Consider the following 24,132-nt stretch of genomic DNA (forward strand, 5'->3'; position numbering starts at 1 on the left):
CAAACAGAACAAACAACAACAACAAAGATGACTATATGCACTTAGCAAGATTCACAGAAAGTCAGGCATGGCTGGTGGTAAATCCATTACTTGAGGCATGGAGGTAAAATAAGGCAACAAAAAAGTCTTAATTTTGTTGTTTGCAACAGGGTCATATATTGCTCAGGCTGGCCAGGAACCATAACCCTCCTGCCTCAGCCTTCCTGAGTGCTGAGACCACAAACTGAGCTGCCAGGCCCTGCCTGAGAACTGTTGCTAGGAGAAAACTCACTCCAAGCATAAACCATGCCCAGTCTGGCTTGCGCTGGAGGAACACAGCTTCATGACATCAGCTTAGCCAATGACTATGGGACACAAGAGCTCCTTCCTGACAGTGATGAGAAACTGATGTCTCCATGGAGACCAGAGACCACTGTTCAGGATTCCCTTGGCAACAGAAAATTGCTGGCATTGCCTTAAAATGGAATAAAGACAGACAGAGCTGGTCCAGCTGTGCAAGCCCAGAAGCCTCAAGTCTAACATGGCAGGAACACCCTATTTAAAGCTGAGGAGTGTGTCCATTTCCCACAGCAGCCGGCAGCACCACAGAAGAAATGAGACCACTCAGAGGCTCAGCAGAGATGAGCAGAGTCAGCAGACCAGGCAGCAGGCCACACGTCACCACAGAGATGCCAATGTGTTGTCCAACTTCTTTAGGACAAATCAGTTACTTACCAGTTTTGCTTCAAGTCCAAATACTGAATGTGGACCCCTTCTTTAATGGCTTCGTAGTTGCTTTCGGATCCCTAAATGGAAATACCAAAGTGTAAGCTCCCCGTAATTATTGTGTCTTTCTTTCTGCCCAGTGAACACCCAGTACGTGGCAAAGTGCTGCACCCACGAGCAACTAACATTTAAAATCTAGCACACCAAGCCAGGTGTGGTGGTGCAATCTTAAATCTCAGCACTCAGGAGGCAGAGACAGGCAGATCCCTTTGTCTACACAGTGAGTTCCAAGACAGGCAGGTGACAGGAGATCACCTGGGTGTAGTGGCACATGCTCATATTCCTAGAACATAGGTGGTGGAGGCGGAAGATCAACTGTGTAGTGAGTATGAGGCCAGACTGAGCTACACGAGACTCTGTCTTATATCTGGCCACCCCATAAATTAGCAAGGTAATCACTGATTTCTATTATAGATAGGAATTGAACACCCAGTTATACTTACTTGACAGACACACACACACACACACACACACACACACACACGTACGTCATGGAAACGTGTTTCAATGAGGCAGATGGGCTGGCTGTGGTGATGCTGACCTACATATAATCCCAGCACTTGGAAGGCTGAGGCAGGACTTAAAGAGTTCACAACCTACCTGGGCTACATACAGAGTGAGTTCCTATCTCAAAGAAAACAAAAACCAAAGAAGGAATAACAACACATTTGAACACCATAAACCAAACCAGAAATGTCCATTCCGGTTCCTCACCCAAATAGCATCAGCAATGCTTTCCTTCAGGGCTCTGTGCACGTCCCAGCTGTGAGCCAGCTTCTCTGAAGAATCATCCAGTTCCCATTTACTGATGTTTGAACTCGTCAGGGTGTAGAAACTGGATCTTGTGCTGTTCCAGAGAACACTGGCCAGCTGTGGAGAGAGGAGGGGTCACATTGAGACTGACTCCAACTTCAGGTGCTTTGCAGCTGACTATAAACCTTCCTCAGGCTCTGGAGGAAGAACCCCTGAACCTCTGAGGCGGACCTTGAAAGCAAGGCCGAACCTCCAAAGGAAAGGACTGGGGAGAGCAGAGCTGAGATGGGAAAGCTAGAGTCTTCAGAGGCCAGCGTCGTAGTATGTAAGAACTTCTAGAGAAACCACAGCGGAGTCTTCACTGTGTCTATAAACCTGGTGAGTCAAGGAGGTGTTGCTTGTGGCTTTTGGGCCTAGAATTTGAAGGAAGCTGGCAGAGAGGACACTCATCAGACACGGGCATTGCTTGCATGAGTAGACTTTTGCATGAAATGGATGTGTTTAAGCTGAATGCACACAGTAGTTTTTAGTTTAAACTTAAACCCCCATTGCCTCCATTTCTCCTGTTAAGGTCAAGAAAGGTCAACAATGAGGCTGCGCTGGCCTGTGAACAAGAGCAGACGATGGGATGGATGCACCCAGAGGCAGCTGGCCTGTGAACAAGAGCAGACGATGGGATGGATGCACCCAGAGGCAGCTGGGGAGCCACTCTGTACAAGAGAGGAAGTGCAGTGACGAGCACCATGGTTTGCAAACCAGGTCACTCAAGAGAAGGAACAGTGCCATTAGTAGAAAGACGTGTCAAAAGATGATAAATCTGTGTTTAAACATGTTTTGGGTTTAAAGAACACTCAAGGGACCAAGTGACAAAGTCGCCTGAGGTGCGGAACAAGCAGTGTGTTGAGGAGCTGAGCTCTATCTAGTTCAGGCTTGAGTATGACAGGTCCACCTCAGCGCTCACGACCTCAGCCTCTCCAGCACAATGGAGAGAAAGGCTCTGCTTCCCAGGAGAACCAAAACAGCTGGCAGATCCAAGCCTATACCCGCCTTTCCTCCAGGCCAGCCAGGAGGGGAAATGTGAGTTATCCACACTTCAGTTCAAAATCAGCCTTAAAAAAAAAAATCATTATTTTCACAATGTGGAGATATGGATCAGTGGTCAACAACACTTTCTGTTCTTCAAGAGGACCATGGTTTGATTTGTAACACCCACAGCTCCCAACTGTAACTCCAGTTCCAGTTCCAGGGGATCTGATCTCTCTCTCGCCTCAGCAAGCACCAGACAACCACGAGGTGCATAGAAATACATGCAGGCAAATACTCATACACATAAAATTAAAAAGCAAAAGCAACAACACAACAGCTTACACTCGTATGAGACCAATAACACTCTCACAGGAAATTTCAACTCAGCGCAAACAGCTCTTTACAAACGCACCATGAGGTCACTAGCGGGAGACAGAATCCCGAAAAGGGAGGAAACCCTCCGGCCAATCCCTGAGAGCATGCCTTGGCCCTGGGGCAGCACGTGCTGGTGAATCTTTCCTGAGCTTTCGGGAATCAATCTGATCAGCTGGCTCCCCACAGAGGACAGGATGAAACTTCCTCCCTGTGAACAAACAGAACAAAATGAGCCTGGAATACATACACTCTCAGGATGGAGAACTAGCAAAAAAAAAAAAAAAAATGCCAGCACTTGAGGAACTGAGGCAGGAGGATTACCATTAAGGCCAGCCTGGGCTGCAGAGCAAGACTTTTGTCTCAATTGAAAACACACACACACACACACACACACACACACACACACACACACACGATAGACAAAACTTACCCCTACCTTAAATATACCTGACAGGATTTTTCAAAAATCTTTTTTTTTGTTTTTGTTTTTTTTGAGCCGGGGTTTTTCACCTGACAGGATTTTAAAAGGGTGCATTATTTCATTAAAATTCTTTCACTAAGCAATACACAGAAATATTCTTACAACAACATAGTTCACCTTGTAAATTAAGGCTTTACCTTAATTCATAGGTTCAACAAATTTTAGACTTTTTTTTCCTTCCTTTTTCCCCCCCCAGGCAGCCTCATTCCAAGCTGACCTTGAACTCATAGCCAAGGAGGACCCAGAATTCTCTATCCTGAACGTTGGTATCATAGCTATGTACCACTACATCTGTTTTAAGAGGTGCTTGGCCCTGTGCATGCTAGGCAAGCACTCTGCTGACCAAGCCCTAACTCCAGCCCAGATTTCTTCCAGAACTGAAGAGTAGACACCAACAAGCATTTGCCCAGAGTTAAGCTTCTTTCTTTCTATTTATTTTTTTTATTCTTTGTATTTTTCTGAAATAGGGTTTCTATATGTAGCCCAGGTTACCCTGGAACTCACTGATACCTGTCTGCCTCTGCCTCTGCCTCTGCCTCCTGAGTGCTGGGATTAAAGCTCTGCACCACTAGGGCTAGCTTATCTAAGAGTTTTTTTTGTTTATTTGTTTTTTGAGATAGGGTTTCTCTGTGTAGTTCTGGCTGTCCTGGAACAAGCTCTGTAGACCAAGCAGGCCTTGAACTCACAGAGATGAGTTCTCTGTGGGAACCACCTGCCTCTGCCTCCTGTGTGCTGGGATTAAAGGTGTACAACACCACTGCCCGGCTTGTCCAAGAGTTTCTAACAGCTGCATTTATAAAGTGCTTAAAGGGAATGAACCAACAACCTACTGCCCCAATGAAAGGCCTTCCCCGCGCTATTCACACCACAGCCCTCACCCTCGTCTCTTCCTTGCCTTCCTTTATGCCGCCCAGGCCCCTGTGGTGCTCAGAATCCACAACTGCAGGCTCAGCCCTCCCACCCAGTTCACACTGCAGCTCTCTCCCACACACCTGCACTGCTGTCAGGAACCTGCACATCTTCTCTCCTCCCAGGTCCACACATGTCTCTGAGTAGGTGTCTTCCCTGGCGAGGCTGGGCCAATAGCGGATGGACCCCTCTTTGGTAGCAACCATGACAGCAACAGCCTTGAAATAAAACATAGTCATCAGCAACAATGAAAGAAGGCCCCAAAACCAGCTGCCCATGGCACTGGTGAAAACAAGACTTTCTTATTCTTTATATTAACTTTATTATTTGTTTTAGAGAAGGGCACACTATGTAGGCCTGGCTGGCCTCAAACTCATAGAAATAAGACAGTCTCTGCATTACAAGTACTGGGATTAAAGGTGTGTACAATTATGCCCATTGAAATTCTTTATTTTTAAGACTATGCAACCGGGGGCTGGAGATATGGTTCAGGCTGCTCTTCCAGACGTCCTAAGTTTAATTTCCAGCAATCACATCTACAATGAGACTTGGTATGTAACATGCCAGGACACTATAAACATAATAAATAAATCTTTAAAAAATATTATGTAGCAGTAAAACCACCTTCACCTTTCTGTTCTGAACAGAACACGTGTGACAGTGTGGCCACCCATCATGGGAGGACAGAGCAGTTCTGTCATTCCAAACCCCGAAAGCTGAGGTAAAGGAGAGTCAATTAAAGCTAGGTTATGGACCCTATAGTAGTGGTGCACGCCTTTAATCCCAGAAGCATGCATATCTCCATAAATTCAAGGGTAGCCTGGTCTACATGCTGAGTTCCTAGACAGTCAGAGCCACATGGTGAGACCCTGCCTTAAAACAAACAAATGAATAAACAAACAAGCTAGGGTATATACAAAAATGCCACAATAAACTTAATAATATGTATATATTTCTCATTTCTTTAAGAGAAATTGCCAGGAATGGACTGTTAGGTCACACGGCATGTGTACCCTCACTTTATAAGAAACTGGGAGGCCAGGTGGTGGTGGTGCACACCTTTAATCCCAGCACTTGGGAGGCAGAGGCAGGCGGATCTCTGGGAGTTCGGGGCCAGCCTGGTCTACAGAGCGAGTTCCAGGACAGGTTCCAAAGTCACAAAGAAACCCTGTCTCGAAAAACCAAGTAAGTAAAATACAAAAAAAAAAAAAAAAACCAACAGCAACAACAACAACAAAAAGAACCAAAAGCATGCACTCTTTTACATCCCAGCAGGAGTTTTAGCTGCTCCACCCCCCCCACGCCCCTACCCCCCACTCAGCACTGTCAGGCTCCACTGGTGCTGTCTACACTGCGCCAATGGCAAGGATGCTACACAGTGCTTCATGGCTTATCTGCCGTGCTCACTCTCTCTCCACAGTGCTTCATGGCTTATCTGCCATGCTCACTCTCTCTCCACAGTGCTTCATGGCTTATCTGCCATGCTCACTCTCTCTCCACAGTGCTTCATGGCTTATCTGCCATGCTCACTCTCTCTCCAGAAAGTGTCTATTCAAGACCTTGTCCTGTTTTACTTTCTTTCATCTATATGTTTTATATGCATGAGTGTTGCCTGCATGTACATACATGCATCGTGTACATATGTGGAGCCTGTGGAAGTCAGAAGGTCTCTGATTCCCTAGAACTGGAGTTACAGATTATTGTGAGACACCACGTGGCTGCTGGAAATTAAACTGGGGTCCTCTGCAGGAGCAATTAAGCGCTCTTAACCTTCGGCCTCTAGGATTGCTTGTTTCCTCATCAGACTTCGCTTTGGACTTTTCTGTATACCGGATGTAAGTCCTCAGCTGGATTTGTGAGTGTATCCTCGGTCTGTACCTTGTTTTATTGTCTTATTTCAGAAAAGGTATTGTTTGAGGCAAGCTCTCATTAAAGCTCCAGGTGGCCTGGAATTTGATGTAGACCAGGCTGGCTTTGACCTAATATAGAAATCCACCTGTCTCTGCCTCCCCAGTGTTGGGATTAAAGGTGTGCACTACCATACCAGGCTCTTGATCAGCTTTTTAAAAATGATTTTAAAAAATTATGTGTATATATGTATGTGTGTATGTGTGTATGTATGTGTATATGTATGTATGTGTATATGTATGTGTGTATGTATGTATGTGTGTGTATGTATGTATGTATGTGTGTATATATGTATGTATGCTTGCCTGTATGTTCACCACCTGCTTGCAGGTACCTGCAGAGGTAAGAAAACATTGTTGGATTCTCTAGAACTGGAGTTACATACAGTCATGAGTCACCTAAAGAGGGTGCTAGGAACTGAACCCACTCCCTCTGCATGACTCGTATAGGCTCTTACCTACTAGGCTACCTCCCCAGCCCCTTCAATCAGCTTTTATGCCACCTACCTGAACAGAATGTACTTCACCTGAGGTTACAGCATAAGAGAGTGCCACCAGGTCAGCGCTCCAGGGGAAATCACTAGGGGGCAGCTGGAGTTCTTTGCAGACAGACAACTGCAAGACAAACACAAACTGAAAAACCTTCACATAAACCCAGTTTGTTCATTCTGACTTCTTTATTTCTTCTGTGTGTTTCCTAAGGATTAATTACTGGAATACTATTTTACAATAGCTTTTCTTTCCACAACTCTTTTTGATTAGGTATAACAGAGTATCTTAAGAGACACAAAGTCAGGAATACACAGATGCTAAAATAGACTGCTATATGAACTCATCTGTGTACTCATGCTAGGCCTGGTTAGTAGTTCTCAACCTTCCTAATGCTGCAACCCTTTAATACACTTCCTCATGCTGTGGTGACCCTAACCATGAAAGTATTTCGTTGCTACTTAATAACTATAATTTTGCTACAGTTATGAATTTTTTATTTTTTTTTAAATTTTTATTTATTTACTATGTATACAATATTCTTTCTGTGTGTATGCCTGCAGGCCAGAAGAGGGCACCAGACCTCATTACAGATGGTTGTGAGCCACCATGTGGTTGCTGGGAATTGAACTCAGGACCTTTGGAAGAGCAGGCAATGCTCTTAACCTCTGAGCCATCTCTCCAGCCCCTACAGTTATGAATTTTAATACAAATAGCTGATATGCAGGATATCTGGTATGTAACCCCTGTGGGGTTTGCAAGCCACAAGTTGAGAACCACTCGGTTAGGGGAAGTGATCAGGTATTTTACAAAACTTTCCCAGCTGAGGTATAATTTATTTGACATTTAAAATTATTATGGCCAAAGAGAAATTATACCAAGTTTCCTTGAAACCATTTCTTAGGCTTGTTGCTGAACATCCAACTCCCTCTGGTAACTCAGTATACCCCTAAGAATTTTCCCTCACGGCTACTTCGAACCATATATCCTTTCTAAGCAGCCGGGGGAGGACAGCAAGTCTGCAGACACTAAGTGTTACGAAGGAGCCCTAAGCTCCAGTGGAACCATGACCTACAAGGTAGTGACAGGAGCTGGAAGATGTGCTTGAAAGAGGCTGCTGAGAGAGTATTACAGACTTCACTGATGGTCCCGCTCTAGGAGCAGACAGCTCAAGGTTAACCTACACAGAGCATCCTTGACTCCAACTCAGAAAAAAAGCATGCTCAGTTCTTAGCTTAGGCAAACTGCCCAGCACTGTGGTCCCTGAACATTCTCAAAGCTTCTAATTTTATTATATAGATTTTGCTTTAAAATTCGGTGGTCAAAAGGATAAGGAAGACAGAATGGCTCTCTGTGCAGGGGAGGTGCCTGTCAGTATGAGTTTGGTTCCCCTCATCAAGGCTGGGCACTCTCAAGCCTGGCTGAGGATGGGTGCTAAGGTCTATATTTATTCTACACGGAAGGCCAACATTTTAATTCCTCCCTTATACCTTAAGCCATTCCTGTCCAAAGTTGATGTCAGTCAAAGGCATGGCCCCTCTTCTCCCCACCTACTAATCATCTTGGAGTTTAACGCAGGAAGAGACAATAAGAGCTTGGAGGGAGAGCACACTGTGCTGATTTTCCAGGATTAGCTTTTGTTTTGTTTTTCCTTTTGAGACAGGGTCTATATAGTCCTACCTGTCCTGAAACTCAGTATGTGGACTAGGTTGGCCTTGAACTCACAAAGATCTACCTGACCTGTCTATGCCTCTCAAGTCTGGATCAAAAGGCATGCACCACATTGGGCTGTTTTGTTTATTTTAACTTTTTAAAAATGTATTTCATATGCATAAATGCTTTGCCCACATGTGTGAATGTGCACTATAGGAATGTCTGGATCCTATAGAGGACTTTTGGAACTGGACTTATAAATATTGTAAGCCGCCATGTGGCTACTAAAAACTGAATTTGGGTCTTCTGCAAGAGCAACAAGTACTCTCTCTGACCCACTGAGCCACCTCTATAACCACTTTCCAGGGTCTTTAGAGTCAGAGTGACTCACAGGACAAGAATCTACATTTTCAGTATGTTTGAATACATACCCAATGTACACTTATGTACATGTACACACAGACTTTCCCCCCACCCCCTGAGGCTTCCAAGGCTGAAAGTATCCCCTCAAACATGATGAAGGCTCCTCAACCCTATTGGACTTTGATTAAAATGCAAAAAGCATCAGCACAGTGTGGCACATAACAAGGTGCAGGATGTTATAGTGGTGCAGTGAGCTGGTCCTCCAGAAAATCCTCAACTGCAAGGAAGAGAATGCTGAGCACAGCAAGGCAGCTTGCAGACCCAGGAGAACACCGTGTGAGAAACCAAGCGCTGAGAGCAGGAGGGAAAAGGACACACGATCCAGAGCCCATGAAGACAGTAACATCCCCAGCTCATGTTCATTTATTCGGCTGTGGTGGATCTTTTGAGAACAAAGAAACTATATTAAAAGAGAAGCTTTGTTTTGTCTTTTCCCAAAAAACAAACTATGAATTCACATTCAGTATTTCCCACCACAAATTCCGACTGCCTGCACTGACTGACTAGCATCCTTCATGAGCTTTAGAGAATAGAGGTAGCCAGGCGGTGGTGGCGCACGCCTTTAATGCCTTTAATCCCAGTACTCGGGAGGCAGAGACAGGTGGATCTCTGTGAGTTCGAGGCCAGCCTGGTCTACAAGAGCTAGTGCCAGGACAGGAACCAAAAACTATGGAGAAACCCTGTCTCGAAAATCAAAAAAAAAGGGCTGGAGAGATGGCTCAGTGGTTAAGAGCATTGCCTGCTCTTCCAAAGGTCCTGAGTTCAATTCCCAGCAACCACATGGTGGCTCACAACCATCTGTAATGAGGTCTGGTGCCCTCTTCTGGCCTGCAGACATACACACAGACAGAATATTGTATACATAATAAATAAATAAATATTTAAAAAAAAAAAGAATAGAGGTAAAGTAAAGAACCAGCTGGGACACCTTTTCTTCACTTGCTATCCAAAGAGCCATTACCTTAGTGACAGGTGACACAGCAATCTTCCAAACAAGGAGTTTCTCTTTGCACACCAGGCAAGCCCACCCACCTTCGTCTATGTGGACAGAGAGCTGATCGTCAGCTGAGGAGAAATAAGTTGCACAATTAATCTCACACTGAGACTATGAAACGTTGCTCAGTCTTCTTAGGCCAACATCTACCATATTTGTCACAGAAACAGATAACGGAATATGTGGACACTGTTGTGTGTCTGGCTTTTTAAAATTCATTTGACACCTACCCTCAGCCAGAGTCAGAGCTTCCATGATCTTAACAGGGAGAGACGAGCCAAACATTCTCACATCGTAGTTCACAGACTCTGATATGGAATGGTGAGGGAGCATCCGTGTCGGTGTTCCTCTAAAGAAAAGAGACCATGCGATGTTACTTATAACCTGAAATTTCCTACTAGCTTAGCTCTTACAAATCTGTACATAACAGATCTCTGATGAGGTGTAACGGTGAAAGATTCTAGCTTGTGTGTACTACGCAATTAACTATATTTTTCAATAGAACTTTAGGAAAACCTGGTATCTTAGTTTGCTTTCCATTGCTTGATATAGACCATGACCAAAAACAACTTGGGGAAGAGTTTATTTCATCTTATACTTCCAGATTAACACTATAAAGATGTTACCTGGCCATCACCAAGGGAAGTCACGGCAGCAACTAATACAGGGCAGGAACCTGGAGGCAGGAGCCATAGAAAATGCTCTTTACTGGCTTGCTCAGTTTGCTTTCTTATACACTCCAGGGTCACCAGCCTAGGGATGGCACTGCCCAGAGTGGGCTGGGCCCTTTATACCAATCACCAAGCAAGAACCACCCCCCCCATAGGCACTTCTTAATTGAGCTTCCTTCTTCTCAGATGATTCTGCTTTGTACTGACAAAAAAAATAAGCAACATGCCTGGCTTTTGATCATAAGCTCAGTAACTAAGAGCACATGTCTACCTCTAAGACCAGTACTGTTAAGAACTCTTTTCAAAAGATAAAAGTCAAAGACAGGCATGGAGAGGAGGCAGAGACAGGCAGATCTCTGTGATGTGATTTGTACATTTTAAACATTAAGTCTCAGATTCAGTATCTTTTGCTTTCATGTAGGAGAAATTCACTTAAAATTTATTTTACTTTTGATTGTGTGTGTGTTCACACACACCTAAGTTCAGGTGTCTAGAAACCAGAGGCTTGGAACCCTTGGAGCTGGAGTTACAGGCGGCTGTAAGCCATCTAACATGGGTGTTCCAGATCCTCTTGGAAGAGTAGCAGGTACTCTTAAGCTCAGAGCCAATTTTTCATTCAAGAAATTCACTTATGAAAGAGGAACGAATAAATTGGTAAGGATGTTGAGACCCTGACATAAAGACAGAGCTGTTAAATAAAATTACGGTAGCCAGGCAAGCTAGCACACGCGGGAAATAGCAGTACTTGAGAAATGGAGACAGAGGATTGAGCAAAAGCCACCCTGGGGTACAAAGAATGACTTGTTTCAAAGTGGGCAGGACACAGTTCTGGGCTGCACGTCTACACTAGATCACAAAAGGATTAGTTCAAACCAAAATGAGTTACCAAATGCCACACAGCTCCTTGAAACTGGCCTGATTTTCTTTCCTGCCTTTGCCAATAAAGAAGTCACTTTTGCTTTAATCTTTACAATAATCTGAAGTATGTTTCTACCTTACAAAATCATTGCTTTGGTACTGCTCACAAAGTACTTTCATTCTTTTCTCTAGCGCGAAGACTGAGTGAATTCATGAATCCAATAAAAAGTTAGCAAAGGGAGTGCAAAATGAGGGCCCCCATTGAAAATCGGCAATAATACCCAAGAGAGACTACTTCCCAACGCCGCGATAGCTTCCCCCCGCTGCCCGGTTCCACCTGCCAGCTTGGGAGCCGAACTTGCTGGTCGCCCCACTTACCTAGAGCTCACCGAGCTGCGCCGGCCCACCGGCGAGAAGAGCACCGGCGAGCTAACTGCAGACCCCAGAGACAGACCCCTTCGGCTCGCTCTAGGCGTGGACGCCGGCCCGATTCCGACTAGCGGACCCCTGCGGGTCCCCGGCCCGGGGGTCCGCGGAGAAGAGACGCCTGGAAACATGTCTGCAGGGAGCGTAGAAGAAACTCCACTCGCCGGAGAAAGATAAAGCAGGACCTCGCGCGCCAGGAGCTTGAACCCTAAGGGGGCGGGAAGGCGCCTGCTGATGGCGTAAGGTGGACGCTTGGCAATGATGCGCAATCGGGAGAAATAGGCGCGTGGCGATGATGACAAAGCTTGGCGCCGAGCTTCAGGGCGGGGTCGGAACTGGAACGGCGTGTTGACGTCACGTCACGTACCGGGTGGCCAGCGATTTGGAATCGGAGGGGCTAGGATCCTGCTGTGGGTCAGAGTGCGGAGCCCCCGGGGACATAGAGAAGAAGCCCGGTCTCCGGCGCTCAGGCTGGAGCTGAGCTTCCGCGGGTAGCGCGGATCGGGGGCGGAGGAAGTCACCGTGCTGGCGGCTCGGTGTGCGGTGGCGCTTCGATAGCGTGTGATTCTTCATGCGCTCAGGAGAGCTTTTGCCACCGTAAGATCGGTCGCAGCCTTGGCCTTCGTCCGAATGTCTGGGCTTTCCTTTGGCCCCCAGCTCTTGCTTCCCAATCGCATTTTGCAGCTTGTTGGGTTTGGCCTACTACCCGAGGCACGAAGACGCCCCTCGCCCCAACCCCGAGAGGGGCTCACTCTCACTCCCCCACCCCCGTAGTCCCAGGGCCATGTAGAAGTCCTATAGCAGGCATACACGCAGCTCTATGTTAGTCTCCTGCATCTGATTTGGAGGGCCGCGGTTCATATAGGGGGTGTGTCTTCTTTTCCACCTGCTCCCACACTACCAGCCAGTAAACTAACGTGAGGTCGAGGCTGCACTAGAGTTTGTAAATACCCAGGGCTGATAACCGCCCAGGGGTTACTTGCTGAACTCCTTCGTGAGGTCCTCTGTGACTTAACTTCCGGTGACCTTTCCCCTTTTCACCACTTCCCACTTGGATTCAACATTCTATGAATTAAAGTCTCAATGCCGTTGTGCAAGTTCCTTCTGGATTGCCTGCCCTTCCTGGCAGGCCTTTACCCGCGTCAAATTTACCACTGCAATCTCTGGAAACCTTCCTTAGATCAGGGATGACCTTCCTCCTCCCTGCATGAATAGATAATATATACTTCTGAACTGCCTAACAGCTTTGTGCTCGCAGTGGCCTCTCAAGTAATTTCGTTTTTGGTATTTTTGATGTCTGAGAGAAAGTCTCATGTAGCCCAAAATGGCTTTGAATAACTAACTCCTGGTCCTGCAGAGATTACAGGTGTGTGCCACCACACCTGACTCAAGTAGCTGCTTCTAAAAGCCTTTGGCGGGGGGAGGGGGGGGGACACACAGTGTTGAGACACCCACTCACAAAGATCCACCTGCCTCTGTCTCCCACGTGCTAGGATTACAGGGATGCACTACTACAGCCAGCTCTTTCTAGGTATCTCTGAGAGGGTGGCTTTCTTACCTTCAAGTCCACTGTAACAAGTACTCAGTAGACTTTCACAGCAGCTTTGCTGAAATAGGGGAATGGTTAAACACTGGTGGAGTAAATCTTAGGTGGGGAGTACAGGGTGCCAGTTCATATTCCCCAAGATCGAATTTGTTCTACGGGCAGTTACTGTGTATCTTCTCCCATCTGAGAGAAAGTAATGGGTTTGTCTTGTTCTATAGCTGCCTCTGAGTCTTATAGAGCCCAGAACATTTTGTCTGTTTCTATTTTACTGGGAGGGGTGTGCAATAGGAGGTAGAGAGGGTAGTGTCTGAAGATGTTTGGTGGATGTACAGCTTTATTCTTGTACCTGTAGGACCAGGAGTTGTTCACAGCCAACTGGGGCTACATGAGACCTTGTCTCAAAAACTAAAAAAATCAAAGCCTAGTTACTTGAGAAACCACTGTGGATGTGAAGTTGTTAAGTAGATCAGAAGCTTGGGTTTGCTAACCACGCCTTGTATAAACTTCTGCAGGAGCTGGAATGACTTGCTAGCACCCGTGAGCTGGAACATTCCCTGTGTGGAGATGTTGGAGTAGTGAGGATTAGGTAATACAGGTATGACTACATTTATCGATATGAAAACAAAGAGACAAAAGCCCAGAAAAAGTAAGCAAACTGAAGGAAAATTGTATTCTTCAAGAAAATCATTGCTGGGTGTGGTGGTGCACACCTTTAATCCCAGCACTTGGGAGGCAGAGGCAGGTGGATCTCTGTGAGTTCAGGCCAACCTGGTCTACATAGTAAGTTCTAGGACAGCCAAAACTACATCATGAAACTGCTCAAGCAAACAAACAGACAAATAAGGGCAAATGTGTGGGGAACTGGCAAGATGCTTCAGTGGTTAGGAGCGAATACTTTGCAGAGCATCGACGTTCAGCTCCCAGCACCATACACAAATCATCTGTACCTAACTCCAGAGAGACCAATGCCCTCTTCTGGCTTCCCTGAGCACAGTCTTCTCCGACAACCCCTGAGGTTGTCCCTCTGACCTGCCGTGATGTTTGCCCAGCCAGGATGGACTGAATCCCTCAGGGACAGCAAGGGATCGTCTCTCCCTTAAGTTGCCCCTGTCATGGTGTTTCATTACAGCAGTGGGGCACTAAGACAGGTGACAAACCAATTCAGAACCTGCTGGAACTGCTTCCTTCCCTGGGGGAACGGGACCTAAGTGTTTGTCTACCTTGTGGGACTGCCACCACACCCAATGGAATGTGTTCACAGGCTGAAACCAAACAGCTCCGAACACCTTGCTGGCCACAGCACTTTGCCAGATTTCTTTCTACTGATTTCTGCCTGCCTAACCCCTCCAAACTAGAGCTCTCTGAAGGCAGATACTGCTGGATCCCTCCTCACGGCCACAGCACTGTTCTCGTGCTGGGGCAGGGAATACTTAGTCATGGAACTGGGGTAGCTGCTCTGTGAGCGGTCTGTACGCTCACAAACAGCAGACAAGTGAGGATATTAAGAGTCTGATGAGGAAAGGCATGGAACTTGCCGTCACCACGCTGTATTTGGCATGTTAAATTAAAAAGTTCTTTGACTCTCCATAGCAAATTCTATTAAGAAACTGAGTATGTACAAAATGTTAAAAGAACGGACAGACATGAGCCTGAGGGTGTGGCTATAACTGAGAGGCATGTGTGAGGCCTTTGGTTCCGTCTCAGCATAACAGGCACACTAGATTCACTATAAATTTTAATCTGATATAAAATGTTAAAGACAAACATATTGAGAAATAAAATGTGATGATTGAATTCAGTGTTTTAAATACATCCATGGAGCGAAGCGGTTTCCCGCCAGCCCGATTTGCAGCTGTTCTGTCTTCTGAGAACCATCCTTCCAGCTGAATAATGTGATATGGGAGATATAACACGTGAATGATGGGATACGACTGTCACAGATGTGCGGGTTACTAACTCAAAGGCCACTGCAGTCACTCAGGGAACCCATCTTACTCAAGTTTCCAAACAACATAAACTGTGAAGTCTGCTTTTCATGAAGTTTCTTCCAGTATGGCCAGAGGCAAATGCACATAGCAGCTGTGTCCATTTACATCCCAGTGTAGCCAAGCCTCGGGCTCTCTACAGCTGTGTCCATTTACATCTCATGCCTCGGGCTCTCTACAGCTGTGTCCATTTACATCTCATGCCTCGGGCTCTCTACAGCTGTGTCCATTTACATCCCAGTGTAGCCAAGCCGCAGCTCTCTACAGCAGCAGCAGCAGCAGCAGAAAAAAGGCCACTTCTTCTTGAGGCAACATCCAACTAATAGCACTGATATAAAAAAAGATGTGGCCAATCTGTAAGAACAGAGACACTGTAGGTGGGCGGAAAGGCGACTCATCTCCTTTTAGGGGGCAGTGCCACGTTAATGTTCCATGCACCCCTTGGAGCAGGACTTTCAACCTCTTCAAATGTCTTTGAAATAAGGTCTCATGTCCTGGCTGGTTTCAAACTCATTACTGTAATATAGGGTTTGGTCTCCCAGCTGCCAGGATTAGGGGTGTGAGCCACGATGCTAATTTTTTCCTTTTAAACCAGAACAGCTGTTTCATGACTGTTAGCCTCTTCAAGATGAACTGGATGCTGTAACAGCTACCTCTCGGCTTTAGACTGCTCCTTCACAGAACCCATGTCTGAATATTTGAGAAACAATTCTCAGGCTCCTCATTTGCCCGGTCCTGGCAGGGCAGCCACATTTGCCACAGCAGCAGGACAACATGCATCTTATGGTGACGCTTCCCAAAAGACGATGCTCCTTTTGTCATTGTGCTTCTGCTGCTGAGGCAAAAGAGCCACCATAGTAAAGGCTGAAAATTATATTATTCTGATTCAGCCTTATTAGTGAAAATTTAAAATATTAAATTATATCTGAGAATTACATATTTAAAACAGGCATTTTCCCCCAAAGATACATGCTTCAATGAATGTAAAACTGATTTCTATTCACTTCTGTGGCAATTCCTGGCTATTGGTACCCTGCTTTTCAAAGGGAGTCATAAAATAAGGAGGTGAATAAAAAAATAGAGGCTTTCCTGTTTACAGAATGGGACTTCTTCCTTTGGCAAAATGCATCAGGTCCTCACATGCCCCAGTGCTGCGCACCGCACACCCGGACAGTTGCAGCCTACTGCATCCAGAGCTCTGTCCGCTGAGACGTGGGGGGTCAGACAAGGCAAGCTCTCCTCCAGTGGCCCCAGGTAGGAGCCCAGTGACTAGCAACCTAACTTCAAGTCCGCATGTCTTTAGTTTATAGTTCCCTTTTTAAAGCCGCCTGACAACAGCTTGACGCTGGCAGCAGGCAAAGGAAATGACGTGCTGTGCCAAGCTAGCAAACATCCCAAGACCTGCGGCAACCTCTGGGATTCAGACATTCAGAAAGTTACAACTTTAAAACTGAATAAGGTCAGAGAGGACAGGTACATGTTAAAACAATATTTTACATTCTTTGTGAAAATAGGCATGTCTCAAATCACTGAAGTATGACCCACAGGTTTCATACAGTCCTAAGCTGTTTTCTCCAATGCTGCTTGGTTTTAAAAGTCTCTCAGACAACCCACCAGTACCTACGGCTTTGTTTTTGTTTGTTTTCAGATAGGGTCTTGCAATGTACGCGATGAAGTCTTCACCATCCTTCTGCTCCAGTTTACTGATAGCTGGGATTATAGGCTGATCCTGTGGCAGCTCCAGGGACTCTCCATTATACTGACATAAAACTCTGTTTGTTCATTAGTTTTCTGTAAAGCCCATTGGGCTTCAAAAGCAGCTCTTCATGTGTCCCATGTTCACTGATTTTCCCTTGGTCAAGGACAGCAACAAAATTGGCATTCTTAATGGTGGACAGGCGGTGAGCTATGATCAACACTGTCCTTCCTTCCATCAGCCGGTCAAGTGCTTCCTGTACCAGATACTCGTTCTCAGCATCCAGGGCACTGCAACAGACAAGGTCATACACAAGAGGAAGCAGAGAGGTCAGAGCTGCATACATTACTGAGATACTCCCGCCTGAACACACACATCACTAGAGACACCCTCCAACATGGATCCACATATTAGACACTCTAACATGATTACACACAGCACGGAGATACCCTCACCTGGTCGCCTCATCAAGGAGAAGAATTTTGGGGTTCTGAAGAAGGAAAAAGAAAAATGACTTATTAGCAAACACAGCTCTGGGCAGTGGCAGGTGAGAAGGTTCTGTAAGTAAAGGCACTTAACCACCAAGCCTGACAGCCTGAATATGACCTCCAGATCCCACATCATTAGAAGGAGAGAACTGACTCCCACAGGTTGTTGGCTGACTTTTGTGTATCTTTGACCCCAAGAAAAATAAATAGAATAAAAACATTTAAAGTTAACTATTACAGTTTAAAAGACAGAAAGAGGGGATGGAGATATGGCTCAGTGGTTAAGCTCTGTTGCTTTCCCAAAGAACCCTGGTTTAATTCCCAGCACCCACGTGGCAGCTTCTGTATCCCCAGGCCCAGAGAATCTGATGCCTTCTACTGGTTTCCTAGGACGCCGGGCACAGGTGTGGTGCACAGACACACATGCAGGCAAAACACGCTTATACATTAAAAAAAGAAGGAGGAGGAGGAAGAGAGTTCTGACCTACACGGTGGCATTGCTGCCCCTGGCAAAGGACTGTCAAGTGGTCAGACACAAAGGGTCTGTGTGAGGCCACCCACATGAAATGCCTGGGCAGGCACCAGGACAAAAGGCTAAAGAGAGGTCTTCTGGCTGATGTGGAGGCTGACAGGAAGAGGAGGTTGCTGAGGGAAGACCCTGTTGAGTGACAGACACATTAGAATGTTTCCATCATCCCATGGTGAAGGATGAACCAGTTCAGTGCACCAAGGCCCAAAGAACTGTATTTAGATGGGAAATAACTAAATAATAATAATAATAATATAGCCAGGTGATGGTAGCACATGCCTTTATTCCCAGCACTCAGGAGGCAGAGGCAGGCAGATCTCTGTGAGTTCAAGGACAGCCAGAGCTGCTGTTACACAGAGAAACCCTGCCTTGAAAAAAATAAAATAAAAACAAGTAAAAATTCTTAATAAAGAGAACCTCCTCCTAAGCATCTGTGTGAGTGTGTGATGTCGGTGAAGCCATGGTCACTGAAATCACTAGATGGAACTGGCGTAAAGCACTGTTACCTGCTTATCAGCCAGGAAACAACTGGAAACCAGCAAGTTCATTCCTCGGCTACCTCCACGTCCTCCCAATAGCTTATTTAAGAAGAGCGCACTAATGCATAATGCAGAAAAATCAAAACTGAACCAATATGTACACCAAATTCTAGTTTTTTCCTAGAAAAATAATCTGTAAGAAATTAAATGTGTCGACAAAAGGTACCTCCATGTTCACACATCACAAAACCTTCAAATCAACTGAGGCACAGACATTACTCATTGCTTAGGCAGCAAGAGAGGGAAGTTCTCAACACAAGGAATTCCGACATTTCTGAGTGCTGTGAGAAAAAGCAGAGATGCGTACTGCTGGTTCCATTGTCCAGACTGTCCAGAAAGACAAATGTAGACAAAGTGTTCCACAGCACAGCATTCTGGGTAGACGGAGAGTTAGCCAGGCTGTATGGACAAATGTGCACGACGAGGTACATTTAAACAGGTATACTACGGAATCACGCTTCCATGAGGCCATAGAAATCACCTGCATGGGCCGGGTGGTGACACATGACAAGTACTGGGATTAAAGGCAGCTGAATCCCTGTGAGCTCGAGGCCAGCATGGTCTACCAAGTGAGTTCCAGGACAGCCAGGACTGTTACAAAGAGAAACCCTGTTTTGAAAAACCAGAAAGAAACCACCTGTGCATCTGAGGAGAGCAACAAAGGAGACATTGCTTTCTCCCTCAACCCCTGCCCTGAGACAGGGTTTCTCTGTAGCCCTGGCTGTCCTGAAACTTGTTTTGCTTGGTGAGATGTTGCTGTCTTAAAAGAAGAATGCCTGCTCCCCACTGAGGTTCTTCCTGCTCCTGGCTGCAGTCTGTCTGCCTGTGGCTTATTAAAGGTTAGACATGCACATTGGCGCTGCTCTGAAAGTTTGTTAATAATCAGTCACTGGTCATTTGATCCTTCTAGGTAAAAGGTCCATTTGCTAAGTTCCTCCCCATGCTGACACTCCTTTAACACTGGACTCCTGAGAAATTTCTCAAATATGACAAATACTTGGACAATGACTCCTCAGTAGAACTCCCAACTTACCTATTTTTACCAGACTGTTAGTCATATCACACACACACACAAGCGCACGCACACACACGCGCGCACACACGCACACACACACACACACACACACACGCGCGCGCGCGCGCGCACGCACACACACACACACACACGCACACACACACACACAAGCACACACAAGCACGCGCGCGCACACACACACACACAAGCACACACAAGCGCGCACACACACACGCACGCACACACACACACACACACACACACACACACACACACACACAGCAGGAACTGCTGAGTCATCCGTAGTCAGAGTTCTTACCTTCAGCAAGGCCCTGGCTATTGCGATCCTTTGTTTCTGCCCACCTGACAGAAACAAATGGTAAAGGTAAGCTTAACAAAAGTCTTAGCAAATTTTCCAACGAGACAGGGACAATTTGAAGATAACTTTGATTTAACCACAACTGATGGGCATTACAACAGAAGTTTGTTTTCTAAATGTACTCTCTTACTAAATTAAAAAAAAACAAGCAATTACCATAGTTAATATATGCTGAGATTCCCTTCACAGAAGACATTTTCGAAGTGCATTTGGCATATTAATCTATAACAATCACTCTTGGAGGCAGACCCTATAGTTACTTTCAGTTTTAAAGTAAAAACTGAGGCACAGCTAGGCATGGAGGCACAAATCTTTAATCCTAGCACTCAGAAGGCAAGTTCAAGGCCAGCCAGGGCTGCAGAGTGAGACGCTGTCTCAAAAACAAAGCAGCAATAAAACAACTAAACATGCCACAGAAAAACCGAGGCTGGGTGTGAAATGGCTCCCAGCTGGCAATGGGAGAGCCTGCCCTGCGCTGATGTGAAGTCTTCACTTCAGCCTTCACTCACGTGTTCCTCCTAACACGATGGGCCAGCACACTGTGGGAAGTTGGAACTCTGATGTTGGGTGCACGCCTCCATTGTTCTGTGTTGGCACACGGCCTCAGTCCTGTGGTCGCCTGCCTCCCTGCCCCACAGTGGTTCTATGTGTACGTGAAGCTGGAGGTTACAAACCAGGGAATCCGCTCTAGGAACAGGGGTAATGTTAAAATGCAGGCTTGTAACAAGCAGTCTGGTTCCCTTGAGGACTCCACAGCCAGAACTCCCAGAGGCTCACACCTCCTGATGTGGGCTGTCTAGCAGAGTCCAATTCTACTTGAGGTGCTAACAGCTCCTTTCAAATTGACTGTGGACATCTTTATTCATGGCGATGCTAAGTAGCATGCCATTCATCCAGGTGGTCATCATGTTCAACAGATGCTGAGGTACCATACTCGCATGGAGTAGTCTTTGAAGCATCCTGGGTAAGATCCTAGAGTAAACGCTAATGGCCTCTTGGAATGTTGTCCTCAACACCAACTAGCATACTAAAAACCTATAATTAAGGGTCTGTTCCTTTCAAACTGCAAAGGCGTTGGGTGAAGTAGTTCTAGCACTTTGGGAGGTGAGACAGGGAGATTAAACATTGCCAACCTAGAGTATACTGTGAGATTGTGCCTAAAAACAAAAAGATTGAAGGACCTGTAGCTTCCTTGACTGCACACTGAAGCATGAGAATACTGTTAAGATGTAAAAATATACAGAAATCATTCCAAGAGAACAGGGGGCTTGCTTGAAAGATGAACCCCACTATGATTAATCTCCCACTATGTTCATCCAAAACATCTCCCTCCTGCTTCTTATTTTAATCATGCAAAATTATCACCATCTTTTTGTTTCATTTATCCTCTGTGATCTAACCTCAGAACTAGAAAGGACCATTGTCTGGTCTAGCCACAAGACTCCTTAGAGAATGGGAGCTCAGAACCTCAAGAAGAAACATTTTAGCATTTGCACTGAAAAAAAAAAAAGTTTGTGTCTAACCAAAAATGTGTTTCCCTTTAGCTCCACTACAGGTCCTACTTCACATTCTACACCAAGTCAGAACAAGCTTCCCTTTCCCCCAAGAATGTGGTACCCACAATGCACAGTTGTCTGCTGAAATTGAAGATGTTCCAGAATGACCAATTCTGCCTCCCAGACATAAAGCCTTTCAACATGCTTGGGCACACAGGTCACACAAGGATGAAAGTCTTTTCATAAAGCCCTCAATGAAGAATGTGCTTTGCATTTTTTAAGGGTGCTTTAGGGAAATAAGCACAGACTAGTAGGAGTGTAGTTTCATGGTAGAATGCTTGGCTACAACGCTCAGGTTCAGGACTCCATCTCTATCACTACACGAAAGAGAGAGAGAGAGAGAGAGAAAGAGAGAAAGAGAGAAAGAAAGAAAGAAAGAAAGAAAGAAAGAAAGAAAGAAAGAAAGAAAGAGGAAAGAAAGGAAGAAAGAGGGAAGAAAGGAAGGAAGCAAGGAAGGAAGGAAGGAAGGAAGGAAGAAAGAAAGAAAGAAAGAAAGAAAGAGGGAGGGAGGGAGGGGGGAGAAAAAAGAAAGAAGAAAGAAGGAAGAAAAGAAAGGAAAGGAAGAGAAGAGAAAAGAAAAGAAAAGAAAGGGGATCATATGTGTTTTCTGCTTTGTTTTTTCCTGTGTTGCTGAGAATTGAACCTGGTCTTTGTGCATGCTACCCAAGCACTCTTGCTCTAAGCTACATCCTCATAGGTGATCATAGTTGACACAGAAGATAGATGGTCCACTAAAGAGTTCACTCTTCTTTAATAAATAAATAAATAAAATATGAAATTCTTAAAAAAAAGAGTTCACTCTTTGTTCTTTCTGGAAAATGTATTGGTCTCTGGTCCACATTGGAAAATAAGAACATTTTTGTGGTGATATGAATATAAATGATCCTCCCTGACTCATATATTTGAATGTTTCATCACCAGGGAGTGTCTGAAAAGGATTAGAAGGATTAAGAGCTGTGCCCTTGTTGGAGGAGTGTTGCTGGGGGTGAGCTTTGAGGTTTCAAAAACTCACACCAGTCTCTCTCTCTCTCTCTCTCTCTCTCTCTCTCTCTCTCTCTCCCTCTCCCTCCCTCCCTCCCTCCCTCCCTCCCTCCCTCCCTCCCTCCCTCCCTCCCTGCGTTGGATCAAGATGCGAAGTTCTCAACTATTTTCCAATACCATGCCTGCCTGGCACCATGCACCATGTTCCCCACCATGAAGATAATGTATTACCCTCTGAAACTGTAAGCAAGCCCCTAATTAAACGCTTTCTTTTTATAAAAGTTGCCTTGGTCATGGTATCTCTTCACAGAAACAGAACAGTAACGAAGACAACTTTTGATATTTGGTTTCTTTGGGATAGTCTCCTTTTCCTCGGGCAGGTCACGGCTCCTTTTTATTTCCCTAGAGCCCCAGGCTGCGCAGCACATCTCTTCTCAGACAGAAACAAAGGCTGTCCCTGGGTACTACACAGCAGTCTCAGGGAAGCTGTGGGCAGAAAGGGAAGGAAACACATCCTTTCAGAAAGGATGAAGGGATTTTCCTATGTTCGTCTAGAATTGACACTGGACTGGAGAGATGGCTCAGGGGTTAAGAGCACTGGCTGCTCTTCCAAAGGTCCTGAGTTCAATTCCCAGCAACCACATGGTGGCTCACAACATCTGTAATGAGATCTGGTGCCCTCTTCTGGCCTGTAGGCATTCATGCATGAGGAACACTGAATACTTAATAAATAAATCTTTAGTAAAGAAAAACAAAGGAAGGAAGGGAAGAAGGAAGGAAGGAAGAGGAAGGAAGGAAGAAAAAGGACTGACAGTGTTCTGGGAACCAGGCAAGAATTTCTTGCTTCTGTTACACAGCAGGGCAGTTACACACCTGGCAGGAGTGAGCCAACAAATACGATTCAAGAACCACGTACCAGATAGAAGGATGCCCTTCTCCCCGACCACAGTGTTGAAGCCCTGTGGGAAGCTACGAATGAATTCCGCAGCATTGGCCACCTCTGCTGCCCTCTCCACCTGCTGGGCTGTGACCGAGGATGGGTTGTCAGCACCATAGGCAATGTTTTCTGCGACAGAGCAGGAGAACAGGACCGGCTCCTAGGATTGGAAACACAGCACATTTGTTGGAAACTTCAGGTAGGCACCATGGGTACCAAGGAGTTGAGGACAGGCCTCAGCCAAGAGAGACACACGGTCCAGAACAAGAGCTCTGCCTGGAGGCCCTGATCTTCTACCTTACCTAGCCAATTTTATTTCAGTTTTTCAATTATCTTATGTGTTTTTAGTTTTATTTTTTGTTTTCTTTTTTATTGTTTTTATTGAGCTATACATTTTTCTTCACTCCCCTCCTTCCCTCCCCCTTCCTTTCTACTCTCTCCTATGACCTACACACTCCCAGTTTACTCAGGAGATCTTGTTTGCTTTTTTCCACCTTCCTATGTAGATACAGGTATTCCTCTCTTAGGGTCCTCTATGTTGGCTAGGTTCTCAGGGGTTGTGGACGGTAGGTTGGTTTTTTTCTTTGCTTTATGTCTAGAAGCCACTTATGACTGAATACATATTGTATTTGTCTTTCTGGGTCTGGGTTACCTCACCCAATTTTTTTTTTCTAGATCCATTCATCTACATACAACTTTCAAGGTGCCATTATTTTTCCACTGTGTAGTACTTCATTGTGTAAATGTACCA

At 45.6% G+C, this 24,132-nt stretch overlaps 2 protein-coding genes across 2 annotated transcripts in view; both read right to left on the bottom strand.

Annotated features, from left to right (window-relative positions):
* The window catches only part of Nup133 (nucleoporin 133), a 43,890-nt gene extending 31,930 nt beyond the window's left edge, over positions 1-11,960 (bottom strand). The window contains exons 1-8 of the mRNA XM_075977635.1: positions 11,683-11,960; positions 10,006-10,124; positions 9,743-9,846; positions 6,724-6,831; positions 4,393-4,527; positions 2,957-3,127; positions 1,480-1,635; positions 715-785 (exon numbers count right to left, since the gene is read on the bottom strand). Coding sequence (XP_075833750.1) covers positions 715-785; positions 1,480-1,635; positions 2,957-3,127; positions 4,393-4,527; positions 6,724-6,831; positions 9,743-9,846; positions 10,006-10,124; positions 11,683-11,861 — 1,043 coding nt within the window. The 5' untranslated portion in view covers positions 11,862-11,960. The remainder of the gene's footprint in view (positions 1-714; positions 786-1,479; positions 1,636-2,956; positions 3,128-4,392; positions 4,528-6,723; positions 6,832-9,742; positions 9,847-10,005; positions 10,125-11,682) is intronic.
* A 3,034-nt stretch (positions 11,961-14,994) lies between these two features.
* Positions 14,995-24,132, bottom strand: part of Abcb10 (ATP binding cassette subfamily B member 10) — a 35,941-nt gene continuing 26,803 nt past the window's right edge. Inside the window, exons 10-13 of the mRNA XM_075977636.1 lie at positions 23,361-23,541; positions 19,848-19,891; positions 17,413-17,447; positions 14,995-17,247 (exon numbers count right to left, since the gene is read on the bottom strand). Of these exons, the coding sequence (XP_075833751.1) occupies positions 17,016-17,247; positions 17,413-17,447; positions 19,848-19,891; positions 23,361-23,541 (492 nt within the window). The 3' untranslated portion in view covers positions 14,995-17,015. The remainder of the gene's footprint in view (positions 17,248-17,412; positions 17,448-19,847; positions 19,892-23,360; positions 23,542-24,132) is intronic.

This window comes from Microtus pennsylvanicus, chromosome 6 (genome assembly GCF_037038515.1).
Source record: "Microtus pennsylvanicus isolate mMicPen1 chromosome 6, mMicPen1.hap1, whole genome shotgun sequence".
NCBI lineage: Eukaryota > Metazoa > Chordata > Mammalia > Rodentia > Cricetidae > Microtus > Microtus pennsylvanicus.